Source organism: Balaenoptera musculus, chromosome 17 (genome assembly GCF_009873245.2).
Source record: "Balaenoptera musculus isolate JJ_BM4_2016_0621 chromosome 17, mBalMus1.pri.v3, whole genome shotgun sequence".
Classification (NCBI taxonomy): domain Eukaryota; kingdom Metazoa; phylum Chordata; class Mammalia; order Artiodactyla; family Balaenopteridae; genus Balaenoptera; species Balaenoptera musculus.
The window spans coordinates 66,059,464-66,081,996 of record NC_045801.1 but is presented as its reverse complement, the minus strand read 5'-3'; the positions used below and the strand labels follow the sequence as shown (position 1 = coordinate 66,081,996).

The 22,533-nt window shown below is 42.1% G+C and overlaps 1 protein-coding gene across 7 annotated transcripts in view; it reads left to right on the top strand.

Annotated features, from left to right (window-relative positions):
* SULF1 (sulfatase 1) overlaps positions 1 to 14,888 on the top strand; it is a 138,008-nt gene extending 123,120 nt beyond the window's left edge. For 6 of the 7 annotated variants that reach the window (XM_036830522.1, XM_036830518.1, XM_036830521.1 and 3 more), the window contains 3 exons: positions 672 to 814; positions 2,871 to 2,904; positions 12,572 to 14,888. In XM_036830522.1, coding sequence (XP_036686417.1) covers positions 672 to 814; positions 2,871 to 2,904; positions 12,572 to 13,242 — 848 coding nt within the window. In that variant the 3' untranslated portion in view covers positions 13,243 to 14,888. Of the gene's footprint in view, positions 1 to 671; positions 815 to 908; positions 1,033 to 2,870; positions 2,905 to 12,571 lie in introns of all 7 variants that reach the window. The other variant, XM_036830524.1, reaches the window with a different exon arrangement.
* The last annotated feature ends 7,645 nt before the right edge of the window (positions 14,889 to 22,533 follow it).

The following is a 22,533-nucleotide window of genomic DNA, read 5'->3' as shown; positions in this document are numbered from 1 at the left end:
AGCTTTCATTTGACCGCTCTTTCACGTACTTTCTACAAGTTAACCAGCGAACCTCTGCGTGGTACAAAAGATGGTAACGGTCCATCTCATGTTCAAGTGTTGTAGAGAGTCTGCAAGATCATAAATTTCCACATCCTTAAATCCACTGAGCTGCGCTCAAGCCTCCTCCAAACCCATCCACACTGCAGAATCCCCTCTCTTTCCAGGCACCATTTGTGACACGCGACCATCTGACATTCAGAGCAAGCTAAGGCACTGGGTCCATCTTTTTATTAAGTAACCATTTTTTCCCCTCTTTAAAAAAAATTAAAACAACCATAAATAGGAGTTCCGATACTTTCCTTCCCGTTCTCCACTCAGTCACCCTGTTTTGGAGACAGTGCCCCACAGAGCTAAGGGGACAGCAAACGAAAGAGCCTGAAACTTCACCTTCACCTTCAGCCTATAATCACCCTCCTAGGTTGCCACTGTTTTTTTGCATCGTCACCTAATCTCACGGCAAATTTGTATAGAGAGGGGGAGAAATGTAGTTGTTTTTAACGTCTACACACACACAGTATTTGCAAGAAAGAAAATGTGAACTTTAAAATGTAAAGATAAGGAAACACTGGAATGGCGAGGCTCCTGGGTTTTCTCATTCTTTTCGTTTTGTTTTTCTTTCTTACCAACAGTGGGCTCTTTCTGTGCTTGCACGAGTTCTAACAACAACACCTACTGGTGTTTGCGGACAGTTAATGAGACGCATAATTTTCTTTTCTGTGAGTTCGCCACTGGCTTTTTGGAGTTTTTTGATATGAATACTGATCCTTATCAGGTAAGTCAATATGTTTTCATTTTATGAAGCTTATTGAAAATGGAATAAGCAGAACGTGAGCTTAAAGATACTGTCCTGGCCGCTTCATCCGCAGCTCACAAATACCGTGCACACAATAGAACGGGGCGTTTTGAATCAGCTACACATGCAGCTGATGGAACTCAGGAGCTGTCAAGGGTATAAGCAGTGCAACCCAAGACCTAAGGGCCTAGAAGTTGGTAAGGAAAAAAATTTTTTTTGTCCCATAGTACCTGGAAAATTCTTTCTGTTGTCAAGTTTTCTGCCTTTGAAACATATAGTTGGGGATAGAAGACATAGAAACGTCTAGTTTGGGATCCTTACAAGGGAAACTTTCCAGGCAATTCCAAACATATTTTGTTCCCTAATTTATCTCTGGGTGCACTAATGAAAAATTTAATACCCCCAAAGATTTGGTGAGTGTTTCATTCCATCTCGCCCAAAGATCCCTTCTCTTAGTAAACCTCAATTCCTGATGGAAGCATCCACTGGAAAATGGGATGAAAGCATCGGGGGTTTATTTGTTATTGATATCAACAGTCATAAGATATACTCTAGGTCAACCAGGATATCCTATTTTTTTTTAAGAGAATTGGGATGGAAACACACAGTGCCCTATTTCTGCCTCTCAGAGTTTGGAACTCCCCCAGTTGGATCCCTGCCCACGACACATTGAATTAGATTTCTTCTGCAAGTGTTTCCCATCTGAAACTAGAGATGTTTGGGCACAACGTTGTCTTGAGATCTGAAAGTATAAGAGGGCCTGTATGGAATCAGCCAGATGTTCCCTCCCTGGTCTGCAATGTTAAACTCATTTCTCCTTTGGCTCATGGAGATGCAGTTCTTTTCAGTGTCCGTCCCAGCTCTTTCCTGGTTAATGAGAATACTTATTTTCTCATAATTCCTGTGGAAATGTAAATATCAGCTGTCCATAGAAGGAAGGAGAAAGAGCTGAGGCTGGCCAAGGGCACAGCATGCCAACCCCAAAAGGGTGAAGAGCTAGACCCAAAGACAGTGGGAACAATTTGCAAAAACCCTCTGTTGGGCAGCTGAGTTTTCTCAGCGCCCTTAAGGGCCTGTGTCTCTGTGGGTCCCCTGCAGAACCAGCAATAAAAGTAGGCAGCTCCCCAGGCCATGAGCCTTGATGGGGGACTCGGGGGCGGGGGCAGTGGCGCATGCTGAAATGATCAGCATCGTCACCTGTCATTTCCACCATTATAGGGTCCTCACGGCATTCAAGCTGCGAGTCCCAGAGGAAATTCTAAATCCTATGGGCGGTGCCATCACAGCTGTCAGTCACCACCCCTCAGTTAAAACCTTATCGGAATTCATTGCCAGCCAGAAGAGTCCAGCCAGGTCTTTTGGTCACTGACTCCACTCAGCTTAAATCTTTCCAGATATCCTGCTTATCTGTTGACCTTTTCCTCAAATTTTACTCCCCAAAAAAGCCCCCAAAGGCCTGGAAATTGAAACAAGTATTAGAGGCACTTGAAATATTACACCCGGATATTTCTCCCCTGAAAAACATAGCACCTCCTAGTGGTGATGACATAGCAGCTCCACTTAGTGAAACCTGATAGAGTCTCTAAATGGTGAACGACACGCCAGGCGGAGCCTCTTGTTACCATTACGCTTCAAGTAGTCCTGTCCACCTTCTAGACGCTTCCTGAGGGAGATGATTATTGGCCCTTTTTTCCAAGTGTTTTGTCTAAAATAGCCAAAAGTTAACTATTCCTGAGACTTACATGGACTTTGGGAAGTACCGCTTTATCACTTTGAAATGGGCTTTCCTATCTCACCGTCACCCATTTTTCATGTGAAGTCTGATACGTTTTATCTTAAACCTTTTTATTTATAGCTTTCCATCCTCATTTTGAACCTGTCTAATAGAAAAGCTCTGTGGGACTCCGGCACTGTCTGTTTTTCACACGATATATTTCTTTCTAGGGTTTAGATGTTGTGCATGGAACATGACATAGTGGGTGGTTTTATGAGTTGTAAAGCTAACATAAATTACTCTTATATTTTCCTATATCAGGAAATAAAGATGGAGGAAGCTATGACCTGCACAGGTATTCACACTTTTTTATTCTGCCCGGCAGCTTCTTTCCCAGTCATTGCATGATCCAGCCATTTTAACTCATTTCTGTTTCTCACCTTGTCGCACAGAGTGTAGCTTGGGGTGCACGCATGTTCTAACAGCTTTCTCCACCGTCTTGTGTCACTGGGGACAGATCTGTCATTTTGCTTTTAAATCAACTCATTGTCACAACAAGATGTCTCTCAGAGCATTCACTCAGTCCCACGCTTGATTGCTTGTTGGATGGTGCTTTTAAGCACGGAATGATGTGAAGAGGGAGAAAACAGAATGACCTTCGGGAGCCCTGGGGAGAAGGGGGGAGAATTATTTTCCTGGTGGTGCTTACATGTTGATTTGGTGGAGAGGCTTCACAGAAATGAGGTAGAGATTTTATGAAGTCAAAATCACAAAAGGAGTCACGGGAATTTTAAGAGCACACTAGAGCTGAAGTTGGAGCAGAGAGAAGCCGTTTCCTTGTTCACAGTCCTTAATTAACTTTGGTGGTGAAAGCAGCGGTGATGGGGCTCAGAAGCTTTGCAGGAGGCTGGTGAGTGAATAGGAAGCGTGGGAGTCGGGGTCAGGGTATCTGGAATCAAGACTCGCAGAAAGGTCTCAGCACAGCCTAGAGACAATAGTGCCTGACCCATGAAAGCTTGATGAAGACCCCTCAGCCCTGTCCTCTTATCCCCTCCAGCCCCCCATCCATCCCGCTTACCTCCCTGTGCTCTGGGGTCGGGGAGGGGGACCCAGAACGCCTGGCGGCCGTGTCAGCCCTTGCACAGAACCTTCTACTCCAAGCTTAGACTTCAAGCAGGTCTGTCAGAAACGTGCCGTGTGGGGCAGGAGGGGTCTGTCCTTACCACCTTACTGAGGGGAAACTGAGGCATGGATGTGTCACTGCCTTAGTTCACGAATCCTCTTGGGAGAAACACTTTCATCAAAGGGACATGGACCTCCCTGGTGTCACCCATCTTGATACTGTCTCAAAGAAATAGAATAATGTCACCTGTCCAGGGCACCCTGGTGGCCCCCCTGCTCCTCCTCCAGGCTCCTGAGCTGTGGTCTCAGGTTCCTCCTTTCAGAGGGCAGTTCATTGGTCCCATGAGAAGCTGAATGATGGCAGGGAAGGTGTAAGCAAACAAACAAGACAAAGAAAGCTGGACTTTTGGGGATCCTTGATAGCGATCTCTCTGTCTCTTCTTTTTCTCTTCCCTCTTGTCTTTCTTCTTTCCTTTCCTCACTCCGACTCCGCCTCCACACCCACCCTGCGTGCCCCGCACCAGCACATGTGAGACAGAGCAGGACAGCCCCCCCTTACGCGGGTCTCCCCCAGGCTGTGGGCTGCCGAGGTAGCATCTCACACACCAGGACTGATCTGCCTGCTTCCCGGGGGTCCCGTTAAGACATTTCTGAAGTGGGGCATTTTAAGTGGACCTCACACTAGATACTGACTTTACGGTTATTTTATGATGCACTCAATTCTACAGCTGCGGGATTTTCCGTCCGGCCCCCTTTTATTTCTGTCATGACAGAGGTAAAAGGGTATTAACAGGTTATTTAAGACACCAGTCTGGTCAGAGCTGAGGAAGAGAGTTCTTCTTCACCAAGCCATCCTTGGACAGCTTTGAGATGAAGAATGGCTAACTGCACTCCAGTCATGAGTAAAGGGCAGGCATCTGGGACCCCCCCTACCCTGACCCCTGTCACCACCATCACTAAACGGGGCCAAATCCATCATTTCTGGGGTCGTTTGGGCAAACGCTTGGTAGCTTTAGTTGTTGAGGGCATGGCGTCCCTTCCCTGGGAATGTGGCGAGTGAAAGTGTGTGTGCAGGGTAACCTCGTGTTACCTGTTTTGTTTTGTTTTTTCTTCTAAATTCCTTACCAATGGACAAATCTAAGGATCCTTTTTAACTCAGAATGACTGGCGTTTTCAGACTCCACCGTTTCATAATCCATGAGGCAAACTACCTTTCAGCTGCTATCTGCATCGTAGGCAGGAAATGATGAAACAGGAGGGCATCGGCCTGTGAGACCTGGGCTCTCCCCAGACACCCAAAGGCAGTGCTTGATGTGGCCTCCCCTGTCCATCGCATCCTGTCGGATTGAAAGGCGACAGATGTGGAACGGCCGGAAAAACTGCCGTCCCACTTTACCAGTCTACAGCCCTCCCGTGACGGCACCGCTGATGGGTTTCTGGAAGCTTTGATTCTTTCAGATTTTTATTTATTTATTTATTTATTTTAGAAAACTAATGAAAATGCATTTTGAATCATGTTTGATTACAAAAGCCTTTGAGAAAAATGAGAACAATCACACCTGAAGAATTTGGAATTTGAAAATTCAAGAATATTTTAGAGAATGTACTTTGTACAAGATTGACTACAGAAGCGTTTGTAAACTGCCTTTGGTTTTGTGAATTTTCGAAAATTAATCCTCAGGCTTATTTAGAAGGTCTTTTAAAAGCCAGTCTGTTCCCTGTTCAATTTCCATTTTTTTTTTTTTTTTTTTTTTTTTTGACCTGGGAGGTCCATGAGGCAGGGCAGCTGAAATGCTTTGCTTATTCCCACTGGTCATTTTCCCGGTTAGGACAAGCTCAGGGTAGGGACACAGCTCAGTAAAGTGGCCCCCATTCTACTCAGGAAATCATTGCTGGCTTGAGTTGAAAGTAATAAGTTCTGTGTTGCAAAATAGAATCGGATCCACAGGTTGATGGGGTGTTTATTTTTCCCATTGCCTGTGAAAGCTGATGCCGCTGCCCTTCGATGAGCTCCGAGCAGTCCCGGTCCCTTCTTGGCAGCCTAAGGCCGGCCCAGCGACCATGCTTCTGTCCACATTGCTTTTGCTTGTTTGTTTTTTCCAAACGTAAAGTCGACTTTTTATTGAAGTATAGTTGGTTTACAATGCTGCGTTAGTTTCTGGTGTACAGCAGAGTGTTTCAGTTTTATACATGTATATACATATACATATATTCTTTTTCAGATTCTTTTCCCATATAGGTTATTACAGAATATGAAGTAGAGTTCCCCTGTGCTCCCCAGTAGGTCCTGTTGATTCTCTATTTTATATATAGTAGTGCGTTTCTGTTAATTCCATACTCCTGATTTATCCCTCCCCTCCGTCTTTCCCCTTTGGTAACCATAAGTTTGTTTTCTATGTCTGTGAGTCTGTTTCTGTTTTGTAAATAAGTTCATTTGTATCTTTTTTAGATTCCACATGTAAGTGATATCATATGGTATTTGACTTTCTCTATCTGACTTACTTCACTTAGTGTGATCATCTCTAGGTCCATCCATGTTGCTGCAAATGGCGTTATTTCACTCTTTTTTATGGCTGAGTAGTATTCTATTGTATATATGTACCGTATCTTCTTTATCCATTCCTCTGTCGATGGACATTTTGGTTGCTTCCATGTCTTGGCTATTGGAAATAGTGTTGCTATGAACATGAATATATGAATATATGCTCAGGAATGGGATCACTGGATCCTTTAGGGGTTTTTTTTTGTTTTATTTATTTATTTATTTATTTATTTATTTATTTATTTATTTATTTATGGCTGTGTTGGGTCTTCGTTTCTGTGTGAGGGCTTTCTCTAGTTGCGGCAAGCGGGGTCCACTCTTCATCGCGGTGTGCGGGCCTCTCACTATCGCGGCCTCTCTTGTTGCGGAGCACAGGCTCCAGATGCGCAGGCTCAGTAGTTGTGGCTCACGGGCCCAGTTGCTCTGTGGCATGTGGGATCTTCCCAGACCAGGGCTCGAACCTGTGTCCCCTGCATTGGCAGGCAGATTCTCAACCACTGCACCACCAGGGAAACCCCTGGATCCTTTAGTTTTTAAGGAACCGCTTTTGCTTGTTTTGATTCATTTGCCCCTGTGGCCGCAGTGCGTTCCTTGTAGACAGTTATGGGTGGCATAGCTGTGTGTTAGGGGCTGCACAGTACTGTGGTTAGAGCACAGACACTGAAGCCAGCCTACCTTGGGTTCAAATCCCAGCCTCACTAGTCAGAAGCTGAGAACAGAGCCTGACATATAGCAAGCCCTGATGATGATGGGTATTATTAGTAAGGTATAATATGGGGGCACAAAGCACTCACATGAAGAAAGCGGTATGTGAAAGGGGGTAATGAGTGATACAAGAATGCTACTGTATTTTATAAGAAACACAAAAAGATATTCATCAACACCAACACCATCTCCATCATCACTCGTTGGCAGCCCAGAGTTCAGCACACAAATTCATTTTCTGAACCACCCGAACCTCTTGAGATCAGAAGGGAAAAACACAGCCTTCACTGCCCTGCTCTGTGTTGCCCTAAGGAAGCTGCCCCGGGGTCTCTTCTCTCAGTCACATCTCAGGGCTCCGTTTTCTTTTCAAGCTGCCTTGCTAGCACTGTTGGACTTTTCTGTTTAAGGCACTAGACCAAGAGATGGGTCAAAGCCAGGGTTTGGAGTTCAAGGGGCTGGAGGTGAGGTCGGCTTCCTAAGACGAAGAGGGGACCTGTGTCAGGGCTGTTAAGGTGTGGGTCAGGACCAGGACCACTGGGTGCTGCTGTGCAGTTTGCACCCTGAAAAGAAGTGTGCCGTGGAGGGACGGGTAGGCACTGAAATCCAGTGTCCATTATCCCCAGTGGATTAAGTCATTTGTTAAATGCTGCGGTACACAGAGAGCAATTTCAGAATTGCTAAATCACACTACTGCAAAAACAAACCCGCTGTCTAGAGTTCAATGTATTTTTCAGTTGTTTCTCTTTTGAGTAACAAAAAACAGTGCTATGTTCAAAGTTATCTGGGCTTGTTCTGTGCCCCGCCCTCTTTTATTGTGGTTATGTTATTCATTTGAAGTAAAGTAAGGTTTGCTTATTTGTTTGTATTCCATTTTAGGTTCTTTTTATCTTCATCATTATTCATTTGATTTTGGTTTTTAGTTATGTAATGCCTTCACCTAGCTCCAAAGTCAAAACTGCAAAAAGCATAATTTATTCAACTGCTCTTTTATGTATTATTCAGTTATTTTCATATTTTACAATTACAAATAGTACTGCAGTAAAGGGCCTTGTGCAAGTATAATTTCATGTTGTTGAGAATATCTTCAGAGTAAATTCCGAGTCATGAATTGGTGGGATTACTGTATCAACAGGTAAATGCATATGTGGATGTATTAAATATTGCCAAATTCTCTTCCATAAGGGTTGCATTCCCATCATCAATGTATGACAGTGTTTGCTTTTGACAGCTGTCAAGCTTTTTAATTTTTTTCCAATCAAATAAGAAAGAAAGGGTATCTCAGTATGGTTTTAATTTGTATTGCTCTTTTTATGAGCAGAGTTGAACATATTTTTGAAAGTTTAAAGGACGTTTTACATATTTTGTATATTATCTGGTTATGTCTTTGACCATTTTTCTGTCTGGTTTCTGCAAGAATTATCAGGAAGAATTCTTTATTTTTTATTGAAGTATAGTTGATATACAATATTATGTAAGTTACAGGTGTGCATTATAGTGATTCACAATTTTTAAAGGTTATATTCCATTTATAGTTATTATAAAGTATTAGCTATTGGGAAGAATTTGTATCTTTATGATGCTGAGTCTTCTATCCAAGAGCAAAGGACATCTTTCTATCTGGCTAAGCATATATGGGTCTTTCAGGAGCTTTTAAAAGTATTTTCTTAAAGGTTTTGCACATTCTTTTTTTTTTTAAACAAAGGGTGGTTATTGCTGGTATTATTATTGTGTTTTGTTTTATTTTTTCTTTTTTTTTTTTTAAAGGTGTAGGCTTATTTATTTATTTATTTTTGGTTGTGTTGGGTCTTCGTTTCTGTGTGAGAGCTTTCTCTAGTTGCGGCAAGTGGGGGCCACTCTTCATCATGGTGCACGGGTCTCTCACTCTCGTGGCCTCTCTTGTTGTGGAGCACAGGCTCCAGTCGCGCAGGCTCAGTAATTGTGGCTCACAGGCCTAGTTGCTCCGCGGCATGTGGGATCTTCCCAGACCAGGGCTCGAACCCGTGTCCCCTGCATTGGCAGGCGGATTCTCAACCACTGCACCACCAGGGAAGCCCGCACATTCTTATTAAGTTTATTTATAAGTACTTTATCTTCTTTGTTACTATTGTAAATAGGGTTTTCCTCCATCATTAAAACCTCTCCTTGATTATTGTTTGTGTATATGAGGGCTGTTGGTTTCTGTATATTAACTTTACATCCTGCTACCTTTTAAATTTTTTTTTTTGAGTTAACTTTGTCATGGATTTTCTTGGATTTTCCACATACACTACCATACATTTGCAAGTAGAGATAGCTTTGCTTCTTTTCCCACTTGTGTGTCTCTGATTGCTTTATCTAATTGGATAAACTAATGCTTTCAGTACAATGTGACCTTGTCCCTGTTCTTAATGAAAAGACTTTCAGGATTTTCCCATGAAGTGAGAAGCAGGTTTAGGACTAAGATATTTACATTTTTGTTATGTTAGGGAAATAGCCATCAATTCTTTTTTTAGTGTTTTTATCAATAATGAGTGTTGAATTTGTCAAAAGCCTTTTCAGCATCTATGGAGATACGCAGATCATTTTTCTCTTTAGATCTACTAATATGGTATATTGTATTAATAGACTTGCTAAGAATGAACCAACCTTCCATTTCTGGAATAAATTGCAGTAGGTCGTCATGTGTTATTTTCTTAATATAATGTTGAATTCTCTTCACTAATATTTAGGATTTTTGCATCATCTTAATAAATGATTTCAGTCTGAAATTGTCTTTCTGTTTATGCTAGCGTTCTCTTTTTAGGTATTGTACTGGTTTCCTATTACTCTTATAACTAATTACCCCAGTGCCTTAAAGCAACACAGATTTATTCTCTGACATTTCTAGAAGTCAGAAGTCTGAAATGGGTTTTACTGGGCTAAAATCAAGGTATCAGCTGGTCTACGTTCCTTCTGGGGGCTCTAGGGAAGAATCCATTTCCTTGCCTTTTCCAGCTTCTAGAAGCTGCCTGCATTCCTTGTTCGTGGCCCTTTCCTCCATCTTCAAAGCCGAAAATGTAGCGTCTTCACATCTCAATACCTACCTCTACCCCACCCCCGCCAACATACACACCCCTTTGCTTCCAAGGTCACATTTTCTCTGACTCTCCTGCCTCCCTTTTTTCTAAAAAGGACCTTTGGGATTACATCGGCCCCACCTGGCTGCTCCAGGATAACCCCCCCAATCTCAAAATCTGTAACTTAATTCGCATCTGCAAAGTCCATTTTGCCATGTAAGGCAACATACCCAGCTTCCAGGGATTAAGATGTGGACATCTTTGGGGGGGTGAGTCCACTATTCTGCCTACCACAGCTAACAATGTTATACTTGCTTCGTAAAAAGTTTGAAAGTTTTCTTTGATCCTCTATGCTCTGGAACAGATTGTAGAGCATTGAGATTCTCTTTTCCTTGAAGGTTTGGTAAAATTCTCCTGTGAAATCATAGAGACCTGGTGCTTTTTTGTAGCGTAATTCTTAAAAGACTGATAGAAAGTTCCTATAGTAGTTCTTATAAACTTATATAAAGGTTATAAACCTTTCTTTTCCTTCTTTGGAAATTGTTCTGTGTAAGCTGTCTATCTCTATTGGGTCAATTTCAATAAAATGTATTTTCCTAGACAATTATGTGTTTCATCTAGGTTTTCCAATCTGTTCACTTTAATGTCTGCAACATAGTTGCTTGTGTTTTAAATTTTGTATATTTCAATGATTATTTCTCCCTTGTCATTTTCTATTTTGTATATTTGAAATGTCTCCCCTTTTTCTTAATTAGGTAAGCTAATGACAATCTGTTTTGATCCTTTTTTTTAAAGAACCAGGATTTTGATTTATTTATTAGATATGTCATTTTTTTCTGTTCTCTACCTCATTAATTTTGGTTTACTCCTGGATCTGATAAATGTGTTAAATGCTCGCCATCAATCCTTTTGCTGAAGTTTCCCCAATGATTTCTTGGTTGAATGAAACTCATCCTCTAGGAGACTGCTCAAGGTGAGCTGATGTGTGCAGTATTCTCTGCACCCTTACATGTTTGAAGCTGTTTTTCTGTAGCCTTGATACTTGAAGGAGAGCTTGACTGAATATACGATCCTTGGTTCCTACTTTAATTTCTGATTTAAGGTGACTTTTACATCCTTGGACGCTTGATTGAGAAGATTCAATTTACTTAGCAGTGTTACGTTGTGGTTTTCTTCACTTTACGGTTTATTTTGGCAGGGGCATTTTCATAAGATGGTAGACTTTTTATTCTTATTTTCTATTTTCTCTTATAATAATACTGTTTATATTTAGACTGCTTCTATTAATTTCATGGTCTTCAAGTATTTACAACATGTCTAGTTTAAGAAGATCCTTTTCTGTGTAACCAAGTATACTTTCTTCTTACTTTTTTATTTTCTTATTATTGGGGGATGGGATTGTAAGAGGTTGTGTGTCCTCGAATTTCTTTGTTTCTCTCTTTTTCCTGCAGGACCTGAAATTTCCCCCCTTTGGCTTCCTTTTTCCTTTATCACCAGTTTCCAAAGGCTGTTTCTCTCTTCCTTTGTATCCTTTTCTCCCTGAAATGATGCGATTCATCTGCCCTTCTAGGTCTTTTCCTCATTGTCAGTACCACGATTTACCAAGACTCTACAGTGTTTTATACTTCAGGTTGACATTCTTTCCAGCAATGGTTTCAAATCCATTTTTGACTTCATTCTCTCTTTTTTCTTTTCTGTTGTATACAGTCTTCCCAGGGCAGGTGCCCAAAGTGTGACATACAGCTCTACTGGGATTTAGTATTAACTTTTTTTTCACTTACAGGTGACTTGAAGATTCTAGAATTCTCTGTCTTCTGGTTATACTGAGGGTGTGGGTTTTGTATAGTTCTACTCACTCTTCCTGCTAATCTGTATTGCTTTGTGGGTAGTTCATTGCATTCTTGGGCGCACCTAGAGAAAAGCTGTTGTTTTCTGCAGAACTATAGTCATCTTAGTGATGTAGAAAAATCTGAGAGAGAGAAAGCTGGTGTATTCTTTGCATGCTGTGAAAAACCACTCAATGATTGATTTATCTAAAGGATAGAACTTTTAGGGCAAAAAAGCAATCAAAGAAACAGATCCATTTACTTGGAAGAGTTTAATTGCATTCAAATGTGTTTTTATACTGAGTGTCAGGGAATATAAAATAAAAATATCTTACTAAGCGTTGCCTATTACATTAAATTACTTTGAAATTCATCGTTCATCCAGCAGCCCTATAAGTAGTAAAGGTTTTATCACACAACTATTCCCACATGTGGCAGATGAGGGACCAAGACTCAGAGAGACTCACTCACTTGATTTCCTGATTGCACAGGGGACTTGAGTAGAGCCAGGAGTAAAACGTAAGCCCCCTGACCGGTAATACCACTGTATTTCCAGTACAAACCAAGCCTGGTCATAGAAGTTCTCACTCGTTCGATCTTCTTTCCAAATTTCACTATCATTCAGCCACTTTTGTAACCTTAGGCCCCTCCTCGACAACAAATTACTAGGGAAACATACTTTTTAGTGTTTTATTTCAAATTGACTTGCACCACAAAAACAATGTAAGTCACTTAGCCAATAAGTAGGAAATCTTTTCTCCACTAAGGATCCACCTTCATCTCTTTTCACAGAGGACAGTTATGGGACGGATGGGAAGGTTAGTCAGCCCAGTCTCACTGCAGACGTCAACTGGCAAGGCCTGGAGGATCTATACCGTGTGAATGGAAGCATCTACGAGGACAGACCAAACTATAGACTTAGTCTGGTTGACTGGACTAATTACTTGAAGGCTGCAGATAGAGTATTTGCACTGTTGAACAGTCACCATGAGCAAAATAAAGCAAATAAGACTAAAAGTGCTCAAAGTGATGGGTTCCTGGCTATGTCTGCTGAGCTCTCGGCACCAGCAGAGTCAGATGAAGACCCGAGGCGTAGGGTTTGGGAAGCACCTCCTTTGACCTTGCCGGCTGACCTTCCCACCCTGCATTCCAACCGACCAACATTCAGTCCAGAGAGTAAACTTGAATGGAATAACGACATGCCCGAAGTTAATCGTTTGAATTCTGAACACTGGAGAAATCATAAAACTGAGAAGTGGATGGAGCATGAAGGGATCAATCTTCTTGAAACTGATTTCAGCGGCGATGGCGCGACGGCGGAGCTAGTGCAGCCCGGGCCCAGGCACCAGAAGGGACTTCCCCAGGATGGTCCTCCAAGAGAAGATGCTTCTGAAGGTCGGCTGCATCTTACCACACATCCTGATGTTGACTCCATTCATCGGGATCAAAGTGTCCACCAATAGGAGCAGCCGATTTCCTCCTGCAGCCAAGAGAGGATGTCAGACCAGGTGGGGAAGAATCACAAGAAGCGGAACTTAACAGAGCCTGGAAGGCAGTGCCTCCTTTCCACTCTCCTCTGATTAGATGCCATGTTACCTTACCCTAAACACAGTATTTTTTTTTTAACTTTTTCTTAGTAAACTAATAAAGGCAATCATGACAACCGACATTCCAGACTGCCCCGGGTACTCCCCCGGGGACACCCGGGCAGCGGAAGTCAGTGCGCACGCCAGCGGTACGCGCCCAGCAACTCTGTTCTAAGTCGCTATTTGTCAAGAGTAGAAAGACAGGTGGATTTGTGGGGTTTTGTTTGTTTGGGGGGTACTAAAACAGTATTATCTTTTGAAAGTTGTAGGGACATGAGTATATAAATGTTAACCAACCAAGATGGCTAGAATTGTGCCTTTCTGAGTTTCTGGAACTTGACGTCCTCGGTGAAATTTCAGTCCATTTTCCACGGCCTGCGAAGTGTGGTTTTGATTCATTTTTAACCACTGGAATTTTTCAAGGCCCTCGTTTTTAGCTCAGTGATTTTGCACTTTGAGATCGGAATGCCATGTCTATTTGGTTAGTCTCATTTTTTTTCCAGACTTGTCAGTCTCACTGCTTGCTCTCAGTGTGACAAAGGAAAATGGACCCCCAAGGGTGACACACAGTATGGATCACATATTGTTCAACACACGCTTTTGCCAGAAAATAATGCATGTGTTTTACCTCGACTTGCTAAAACTGATTAGCAGAATGGCATGGCTAAGGATGTTGGCAGTAAAAATAAATAAACAAAACAAAGATTGCCTGCTTACTCTGTGCCTGGCCTCAAAGTGTTCATCATATGCTTAAAATTGCTAAATTTTTATTATTCTCTTAACAGCATAAAAGGACTGAAGACTGTTTTTTTCATCTTTGTTTTGTTTTCTTGACTTGGCTAATAAGCTTAAGTGTTAAGAAAATATATCTAGTTATGAATTTATATAAGGAATTCTTTTCAGTAAAACAAACTCATGAATGTTTCATAATTTAAATGCACCGTATGTGTTGTGTGATTATTTTTAAGGCCTTCACCAGGTTCTGATTTTTTAAAGGCATACTTCAAAACTGCTTTTGAAATTCTGTGTTCTTGAAAATATTCTTGTCATGTATTAGATGTTTAAATACCAGCAAAAGGATTATTACCTCATTGAAAGTTACCAGTATCCTAGCCAACTTCCCAAGGTTTTTTTTTTAGCTTAACAGTAATTTTTGTTTTATTTTTAGATAATTCAAATGCATAGGTAAATTATGTTTCCTTTACGTGTTTAAGGTGAGCTCTTTTAAAGAAAATTTAATATGTTATAGTTGAATCTTTTGATAACTTTAAGTCTTTATCATAGACTCTGTACATATGTTAAAATTAACTAGCTCTTTATCAGATGTGTGTGTCACCGGCTGAATGACAGATGAAACATATTTATGGTCATGAATGATGTGCTTTGTAAAAAGGTTTCAAGTTATTAGGAAGCATACTGTGTTTTTTAATCTTGTGTAATATTCTGTGATACTTTTATAGAACAATTCTGGCTTCAGGAAAGCCTAGAAGCACTATTTCTTGAAATAAAAGGTGTTTAAACTTCACCTGTTTCAGCGAAATGAACTTAACCAAGTTTTTGTGGTACACTCATTCCTTGCAAGTAAACTGGAGTCCTGATCTCAATGTACCAATGCATGATTAAACATTAGCCTTACTTGTAAAATTGATCCAAAGTCAGTGTGTTATAGAACACTCTCAGATTGATGATTTCCACATGGGTTTGCCTCATTGCTGTCCGGTGGGATGTGGCAGAGGCAACCTGAGGGCCACTTCCCCAGGCAGGCATCTGGGCAGCTGCACAGGGCCAGCGCTGGGTTAATTTCTCTACTGTCGCCATCTTGAAATACTCAATCGTTTTTGAACAAGGGACCCCATGTTTCCATTTTTCACTGAACCCGCAAATCATGTAGCCAGTCCTGGGCAGCAAAAATGTAGTTTTTCAAAAGCAAGAGGACAGGACCCCCGACCCCCTCCGAAGGAAGTTTGGGTTCTTTGGGGACCATGAATTTTGGTGGAGACCTCGCCGCCTTCCAAAACCTCAAGTGTTCTGATTGACAAATTCCATGCACTTCCTTCTGCTCCAGATCTCCTGAGGAGCTCTGTCCCCTTCAGACAGAGAGGCTGACAATCTGTGAAATGTCCAGAGCTCAGAAGGTTAATAATAAAGGAAAAAAGCAAAGGACTTTGGGATCGCCAGTTCCATCCTTGGATAATTAAGGAAACCATCTGTATTAGTTTGGTAGGGCTGCCATAACAGAATACCACAGACTGGGTGGCTTAAACAACAGAAATTTATTTTCTCACAGTTCTGGAGGCCGGAAGTCCAAGGCCAAGCTATCAGCAGGTTTGGTTTCTCGAGAGGCCTCTCTCCTTGGCCGGCAGAGGGCCACTTGCTCCTGTGTCCTCACATGGCCTTTTTCTCTGTGCATACCCATCTCGGGGGTCTCTTCTGATAAAAACACTAGTCATATAGGTCGGATCAGGGCTCTACCCTTAGGAGCTCGTTTAACTTTACCTGTTTAAAGGTCCTCTCTCCAGATACAGTCACGCAGGGGATTAGGGCTTCAATATATGAATTTCGAGGGGACACAGTTCAGTCCATGACACCACAGTTTCATCGAGAGAAGAATCCCAGATAATAGTGTTGTCCGAAGACACATCACTGTGCCTCCCTCCTTGTTCCTTTCCTATAAAATGTGAATAGGCCAAATGCTGCTATCCTGGAGGGAATTCCATTGTAGTTCAATAACTATTCCTGGAGTAGCTACTCTGTGTAAAGGGCACGAGAGAGACTATTTCAGATCTCGAAGGGCCCTTGGAGATTGGCTGGCCACTGGGTCCCATTTGATCCCTGAGGAATCTGGTGCCCAGAAGGGCTGAGCTGATTCCCATCTGTGCATTCCCCGCGGATTTAGAAGAGAAAGAGATGTAGCAGACGTGAGGGCCAGTCCTCTCCACTTTCTCCATTCCAAGACCCATGGGCGCACGTGCGCACACACACACACACACACACACACACACCCCCCAAATTAGTGAAAAGAGAGGCCACAGTGGGACCCCATTTGGTAACGAATAGTGGAAAGAACAACGGACATGAAATTAGATAAGACTAACTTCACTGCACACTCTAGTTTTTCCTATCTGTGTGAGCTTGGAAAAGTTACATAACCTCTCAAACACAGCTTCTTTGACTGTAAAATAAGAGGTTTGAATCAAGGATGGCAAATACATAGCATATGTGCTGCTTTTCCCAAAATGTGCCCAGGGAAGACAGTGCTAATTCTTCGGGACAATTCTCCATTAAGCCAGAGTGTTTGTATACTTAGAATCCTCAGTGCAGCCAGCTACTATCAACACTGCTGAATTGGTGTTGGCACGCAAGACAAAACCTATTTGCCATATGCAAATTAGATCATATCTGAGGCTCCTCCCACCTTCTTTTTAAAAAAAAATCCTGGAAATTCCCTGGCAGTCCAGTGGTTAGGACTCAATGCTTTCACTGCTGTGGCCCAGATTCAATCCCTGGTTGGGGAACTAAGATACCACCAAAAAAAAAAAAAAAAAAATTCTTGTGATGGCAGCATCTGCAGGGAATTTTGGTTAAGAGAGAAGGAATGAATACTTCACACTTTCACACTCCCACCCCAAGCCAGACATACCTACACATGTTGACCTTCTAAAAAAGATTTTTAAATGCTTCTTTTTTAGGATTTGCTTTAGAGCTGATTTGATCTCACATATAAGAAGGTCCTCAATTCCCCTAAATTAGTCCAGTTCTGCTTGAGATTTTCAAAACTTATTTTAATAGAAAAGAAAGATTTTTGATGGATAATTAAAATACCTAAGGAAGTTAATACCTCAGTATGGTCCACCACCCTGGTTCATTAAGGCCTCATGACTTCCTTTTTTCTTTTTTTTAATCAACTCAAATGAAAAATTTATTTTTTCATAGAATAAAAAAATTATTTTTTTACGAAAATAAAAAATTATTTTTAAAATTTTTTGTAAATGTTACAAACTTACAAGGTTAACACACAGGGTTGAATTTTCTAATCTTCAAATCCTCTGGTATTTTATCATCTTCACAAAAGTGGCTTTCAGTGTTCCTTTCCCTTATATTAACAACAGTGACCTGTTCTGGCAGGAATTCTTCTTTGGGTTTGTGCTCTCCCTTAAAGGGGCAGGGTGGGTAATGTTAGAAAAAGCCTCTTCCCTGCCTCTCCTCCTCTCCCCCTCCCTGCTTCCCTGTTTCCCCTCCCCTCCCTACTTCTTCGCCACTTTTCTTTCTGTTTAACCCCATTCCTCCCTCCCTCATTCCCTCCCTCCTTTGTACCCTAGTGTTTATTAGGCCTCTGTGACTTCCTATAGAGGCTGCAGCAAAAGCTGTAAGAGCTGCCTAAGCCCCTTTCCCACCTCCTGCCCCTCCGTCTCTAACACATCCATACTCACTGCCATGGCTCAGATCTCAGACTTCTGCAAATCTCCAGTGATTTTTGTCCCCTCCAGAAGCTTCCTCCTTCCATCCACCCACTTGTTCCCCTCTCCACCAACCTCTCACTACCAGCTTCCCCTGGAGAAGTACCACCTTCCCAGGTCTAAATTTTTCTCTAACTTTTTATCTACCCTCCTGGGCCATAACCCCATTCCCCACCTTAATCTCATCCATCTTTCATTCCCCTACCGTTTCAAATTTTACCTTTTCCTTCCATGTAAACTTTCCTGGACATAATATCTTGTCCATTTTACACTCTCCCCCAGGTAAGAAAACACTGCTGTTGTACCAAGTCTGGGGCCAAAGGAGTGAGAAGAACTGGCCACATTTATAACCTTGCTCCTTCCCCCATTTCTTTTTTTAATAAATTTTTCAATTTTTTAAGATAAACTTATTTATTTTATTTATTTATTTTTGGTTGCGTTGGGTCTTCGCTGCTGCGCGCGGGCTTTCTCTAGTTGAGGCAAGCGGGGGCTACTCTTCGTTGCGGTGCACAGGCTTCTCATTGCGGTGGCTTCTCTTGTTGTGGAGCACGGGCTCTAGGCGCGCGGGCTTCAGTAGTTGTGGCGCCCGGGCTCAGTAGTTGTGGCTCGCGGGCTCTAGAGCGCAGACTCAGTAGCTGTGGCACACGGGCTTAGCTGCTACGCGGCATGTGGGATCTTCCTGGACCAGGGCTCGAACCCGTGTCCCCTGCATTGGCAGGCGGATTCTTAACCACTGCACCATCAGGGAAGTCCCTTTAATAAATTTTTATTGGAGTATAGTTGATTTGCAGTGTTGTGTTAGTTTCAGTGGTACAGCACAGTGAATCAGTTACACATATACATGTATCCACTCTTTTTTAGATTCTTTTCCCATATAGGTTCCTTCCCCCTTTTCTGACCAAGAAACTTACCTAATGTGCCTACTGTTCATGGTGGTCTAGACAACTCACCTTCCTCTAAGTTGTGTGGTGGACTTTGGGGACGTCCCCAGCCTAATACCTTGGGCTGATAGCGCGCCTGTTGCTGTACGAAGTAAGCAGAGAGAATGACTTTCAAAAATTAGATTGCTCCTGTTGGGACTAGGGTGTCCCTGCTCCCTGGTGTTAGGGAAAGCACTGCAGAGGGTTGGGGGACAAGGAAACGACAAATGTTGAGGTTTTTTTGCGCTCAGCGTCGCTTCACTTTTCTGCTGGCAAAAGGAAGTGGTGAGTGACGGTATCTACCTTCTGTTCTGAGTTTCTAGCCCCCGCATAGGAGGGCATCCCAGGACTCCAGAATCTGCATACTCCCCGCCGCAAACCTCTTCCCCCACGTTACCTCACCTCCTAGCCTCAACAGCACAGGTGACCCAGAGCTAGAGTGGACACAACCACTAAAAGGTTTCATCCAAAGAGGAGATGTCATCCACCGTACAACCCTGATATGTATCCGGTCACTAGGAGCTCCTAAGTCAAACCGAGGAACTGAAAGGGCCGAGAGATTACAGCCTGTGTTTTCCATAATGACCATTAGGTGTCACTCTAGTGCAACTAAAGACCTCTTTGCTGGGCGCCAGGACCTGGGCCCTCGGCAAAGCTGCCATTTACATTGATTTCTAAAGTAGCATAGCACTATCATTTCGACAAGAAAACATCTAGAACTTGATCCATGGCAAGTTTTCGCTCTTTCTTCAGGGCCTAGGATCTTAGCCATTCCAGCGGGCCAAAGAACAGTTTAGCTTTCCACTGATTTATATTGGTATTATGAGTTGGAATTGCATCAGACTTTGACGTTTAAATTCAAGAGTGAGCACCGAATGTTTATCTCCTTGCTTTCCAATGACTCCGTGCAATTAAAAATGTTTTTTGGCTCCCCTACACTGAAGCAACAGAAGCCATCTCTGCCTAGCTGACAATTTTAAAAAGAAGAAAGGAACTGGATGCTTTTTAACAGCTCTTAAAATGCTGAGGTTTTACCAAGTCCGGGGCTGAAGCAAGGAAGATGAGCGGCCACATTCATAACCTTTCTGCTCTCTTCATTTCTTAAAGAGAAACCGTTTTCTCATGTGTCTATTTCAAATGGCACAAAATCCAGAATGGCTCTGACTCTCCCTTGAAAGTGTGCGATACTGAAGAGATTCAAGAGAATCCTTTTGCTTAAATTGCACACATAATTGAAGAGAAGACGGTAGACTTGGGCAGGGATTACTATCTGCTTTTTACATAAATGGCTCCCTTGGTAAATGCACGAAGCCATGGAGGAAAAGAAAGCTTTACCCAGAAGTCAGCACAGAAGCACCCACTCCCTCCAATTATGCATGTATCTTGGGCCACTGTGACCTTTTCGTTTAGGTGTGCAAGGGAGTGATGGAGTGAGAAATGGAAATCAATTGCCCTGCTTTCCGCCTATAGAGTGCTCGAAGCTGGCTTCTAAATATAACCGCTTTGCACTTCAGTCCGTGAGTCATGCTGTTATTTCCATGGCTCCTTCAGCTCCTTCCGCCTCTCACTCAAAAGTTTTAGATGCCAGTGTACTTAGAAAACTCTGCTGGCCGTCAGACAAGACCTCAAAATCCAGTGCTTTTTCTCCATGGTTGGGGTCTGACCACAAGTTCCTCCTCCAGTCCCAGGCCAGCTCCTGGGCCCCTTGAGCAATGACCAGCTTGCCATTCAGTAGAGACTGGGGAAAGGGAGCCTTTAACTGCTTTGTTGATCAAGTTCTGGTATTTACTCCTTTGGAAATCATTCTTTTTTATACTTGAGAATTTCCCCTGGTTTACCCATTTTATCCTTAACTTATCATGATCAACAGTGTGGCAAAGAAGAACACCCATCAAATGCCCACCATCTGCTGCCCGACACTTCCAGGATCCCAGCAGTTAGGCAGGAACATGGCACTAGTTCAGACTAATGCAGTTTGACATGTGTCACTTCTGGGCTGAGAAAGAGAAAAGGTCTTTTGCCTTTCCCTGGGCTCTTTGCCTCAGCAACCAAAACCAACCCTGAAAGTTCCAAATGGGGCAACTTCCAAGATGAGGGAGTCTCGTCAGTCTGGGTCCCTGAGGGACTCTGTGGAACAGACCCACATAGAAATGTCCTGTAAATGAGAAATAAACTTTTGTGCTAGGAGGCCACTGAGATTTGGGGGGTGGCATGTTATTTAAGCATAACTTAGCCTATCCTGACTAACACCAACCATATTCAAGGCATATAGTTCTGTAACCCCAAATTCTGTTTGAATTTAAATAGATAAGTGGTGAAATATTTAAATTATTCTCTTTGCTAACTCAATGGAACATGTGCTACTGCAGACTTCTGAAACTATAGTCTTAATAGTTCCCACCTGGGACACTTAGCTTCAAGGCAGAGAGTTATCAGTTACGTAAGGAGTGCATGACTGCCATTTTCCAGAGTAAGTTGAGGCCCATTTAATCCCATCAAACCCCTGTGTCTTTATAATGGGAGAAAACACTGACATCATTATTTCTTCATCTCTTCAAACAACAAAAATCCTAAGAGACAAACTAATTTCAATCCAACACACTTTATTCTTTCTTTTTTTCTTTTTTCCTTTTTTTCTGAATTTTCAATGATCAAGTATTCAAGATGTTGTAAACCAAGGTTTATTAGTACATTGACAATAGATTTCATTAAACACAGGAATTATACATCTTTTACATTACCCTAAGAGGTCTCCAAATAAATATTCATTTTAAAAATCACAAAATCAAACTCCTTTATGCAACAACTCAAAACAGCCTTTCATCACAAGCACACCCCTACACACAAGAACACACACGCTGAACACACACTCCGCTAGGATCCTAATGCCAGTTTATTTGACACAGTATTACATTTCCTTTAACTAAAGAGTTAGAGGCTGACCTGCCTGTTTCATGTTTCTAAATTAATATTTGGGGTAGAGGTATGTACTTTAAGAAAAATGCCCACTATAATACCTTACCAATTATCCTTATTTTTCATTTCTACATACAAACTTTAAACTTGTTTTGTTCACCCCTTTGGTTTAATATATCCCTGCAATTACTTTAGTTTTCAATAATATCTTCTCCTTCAATTTTAATATGTAACAGTAGAATACCAGAAAAAGACAACACCTTCAAAACCTCAATATTAAAAACACCTTACATGGGTGTAAGGTTTTTTTGGAGAAGAAATAAGAAAAGATTATCTGAAATATATTTTCCCCTCTCTCTGAAATTCTTTGTAGCATCTGATTATTCTTGCTTAAATAAATATCAAAAGCGCTGAGTTTTCCATAGAAAAGTACTCCCCCTTACACTCTTCATTTTTGCAGTGTAAAGTTCATGGATTAGCTGTAGTAACGAGAGTAATGAGCGCTTGTTTTCTGAGAAGTTCTTCAGATTTCCAAAAGCAAAGCACATGCTGCCCCTTATCAGTGAAATACTGTGAATTCAGTGGTGCATTGTTGCGGTGAGCATGCGTCATCAAATACTTTTAGCACCGAGGCATTTATTTTTTAATGTTGCAAAAGCAAATACCCAGGGAGGGTTTTCGTCATATATGACCCTTCCTAGGGCTGAGTAAAAACGAAGTGCTTAAAATAACCTCTTCAAACATACACAGATCTGATTCCTATGTGGCAAGAAGTCTGGGACAGATACCAGCAGCATCCTGGAAGGTAAGGAAAGGAGAGAAGACAGAAAAGATAAAGTGCGCGAGGCCACGAACTTCCCCTCACCAGCCCTGGC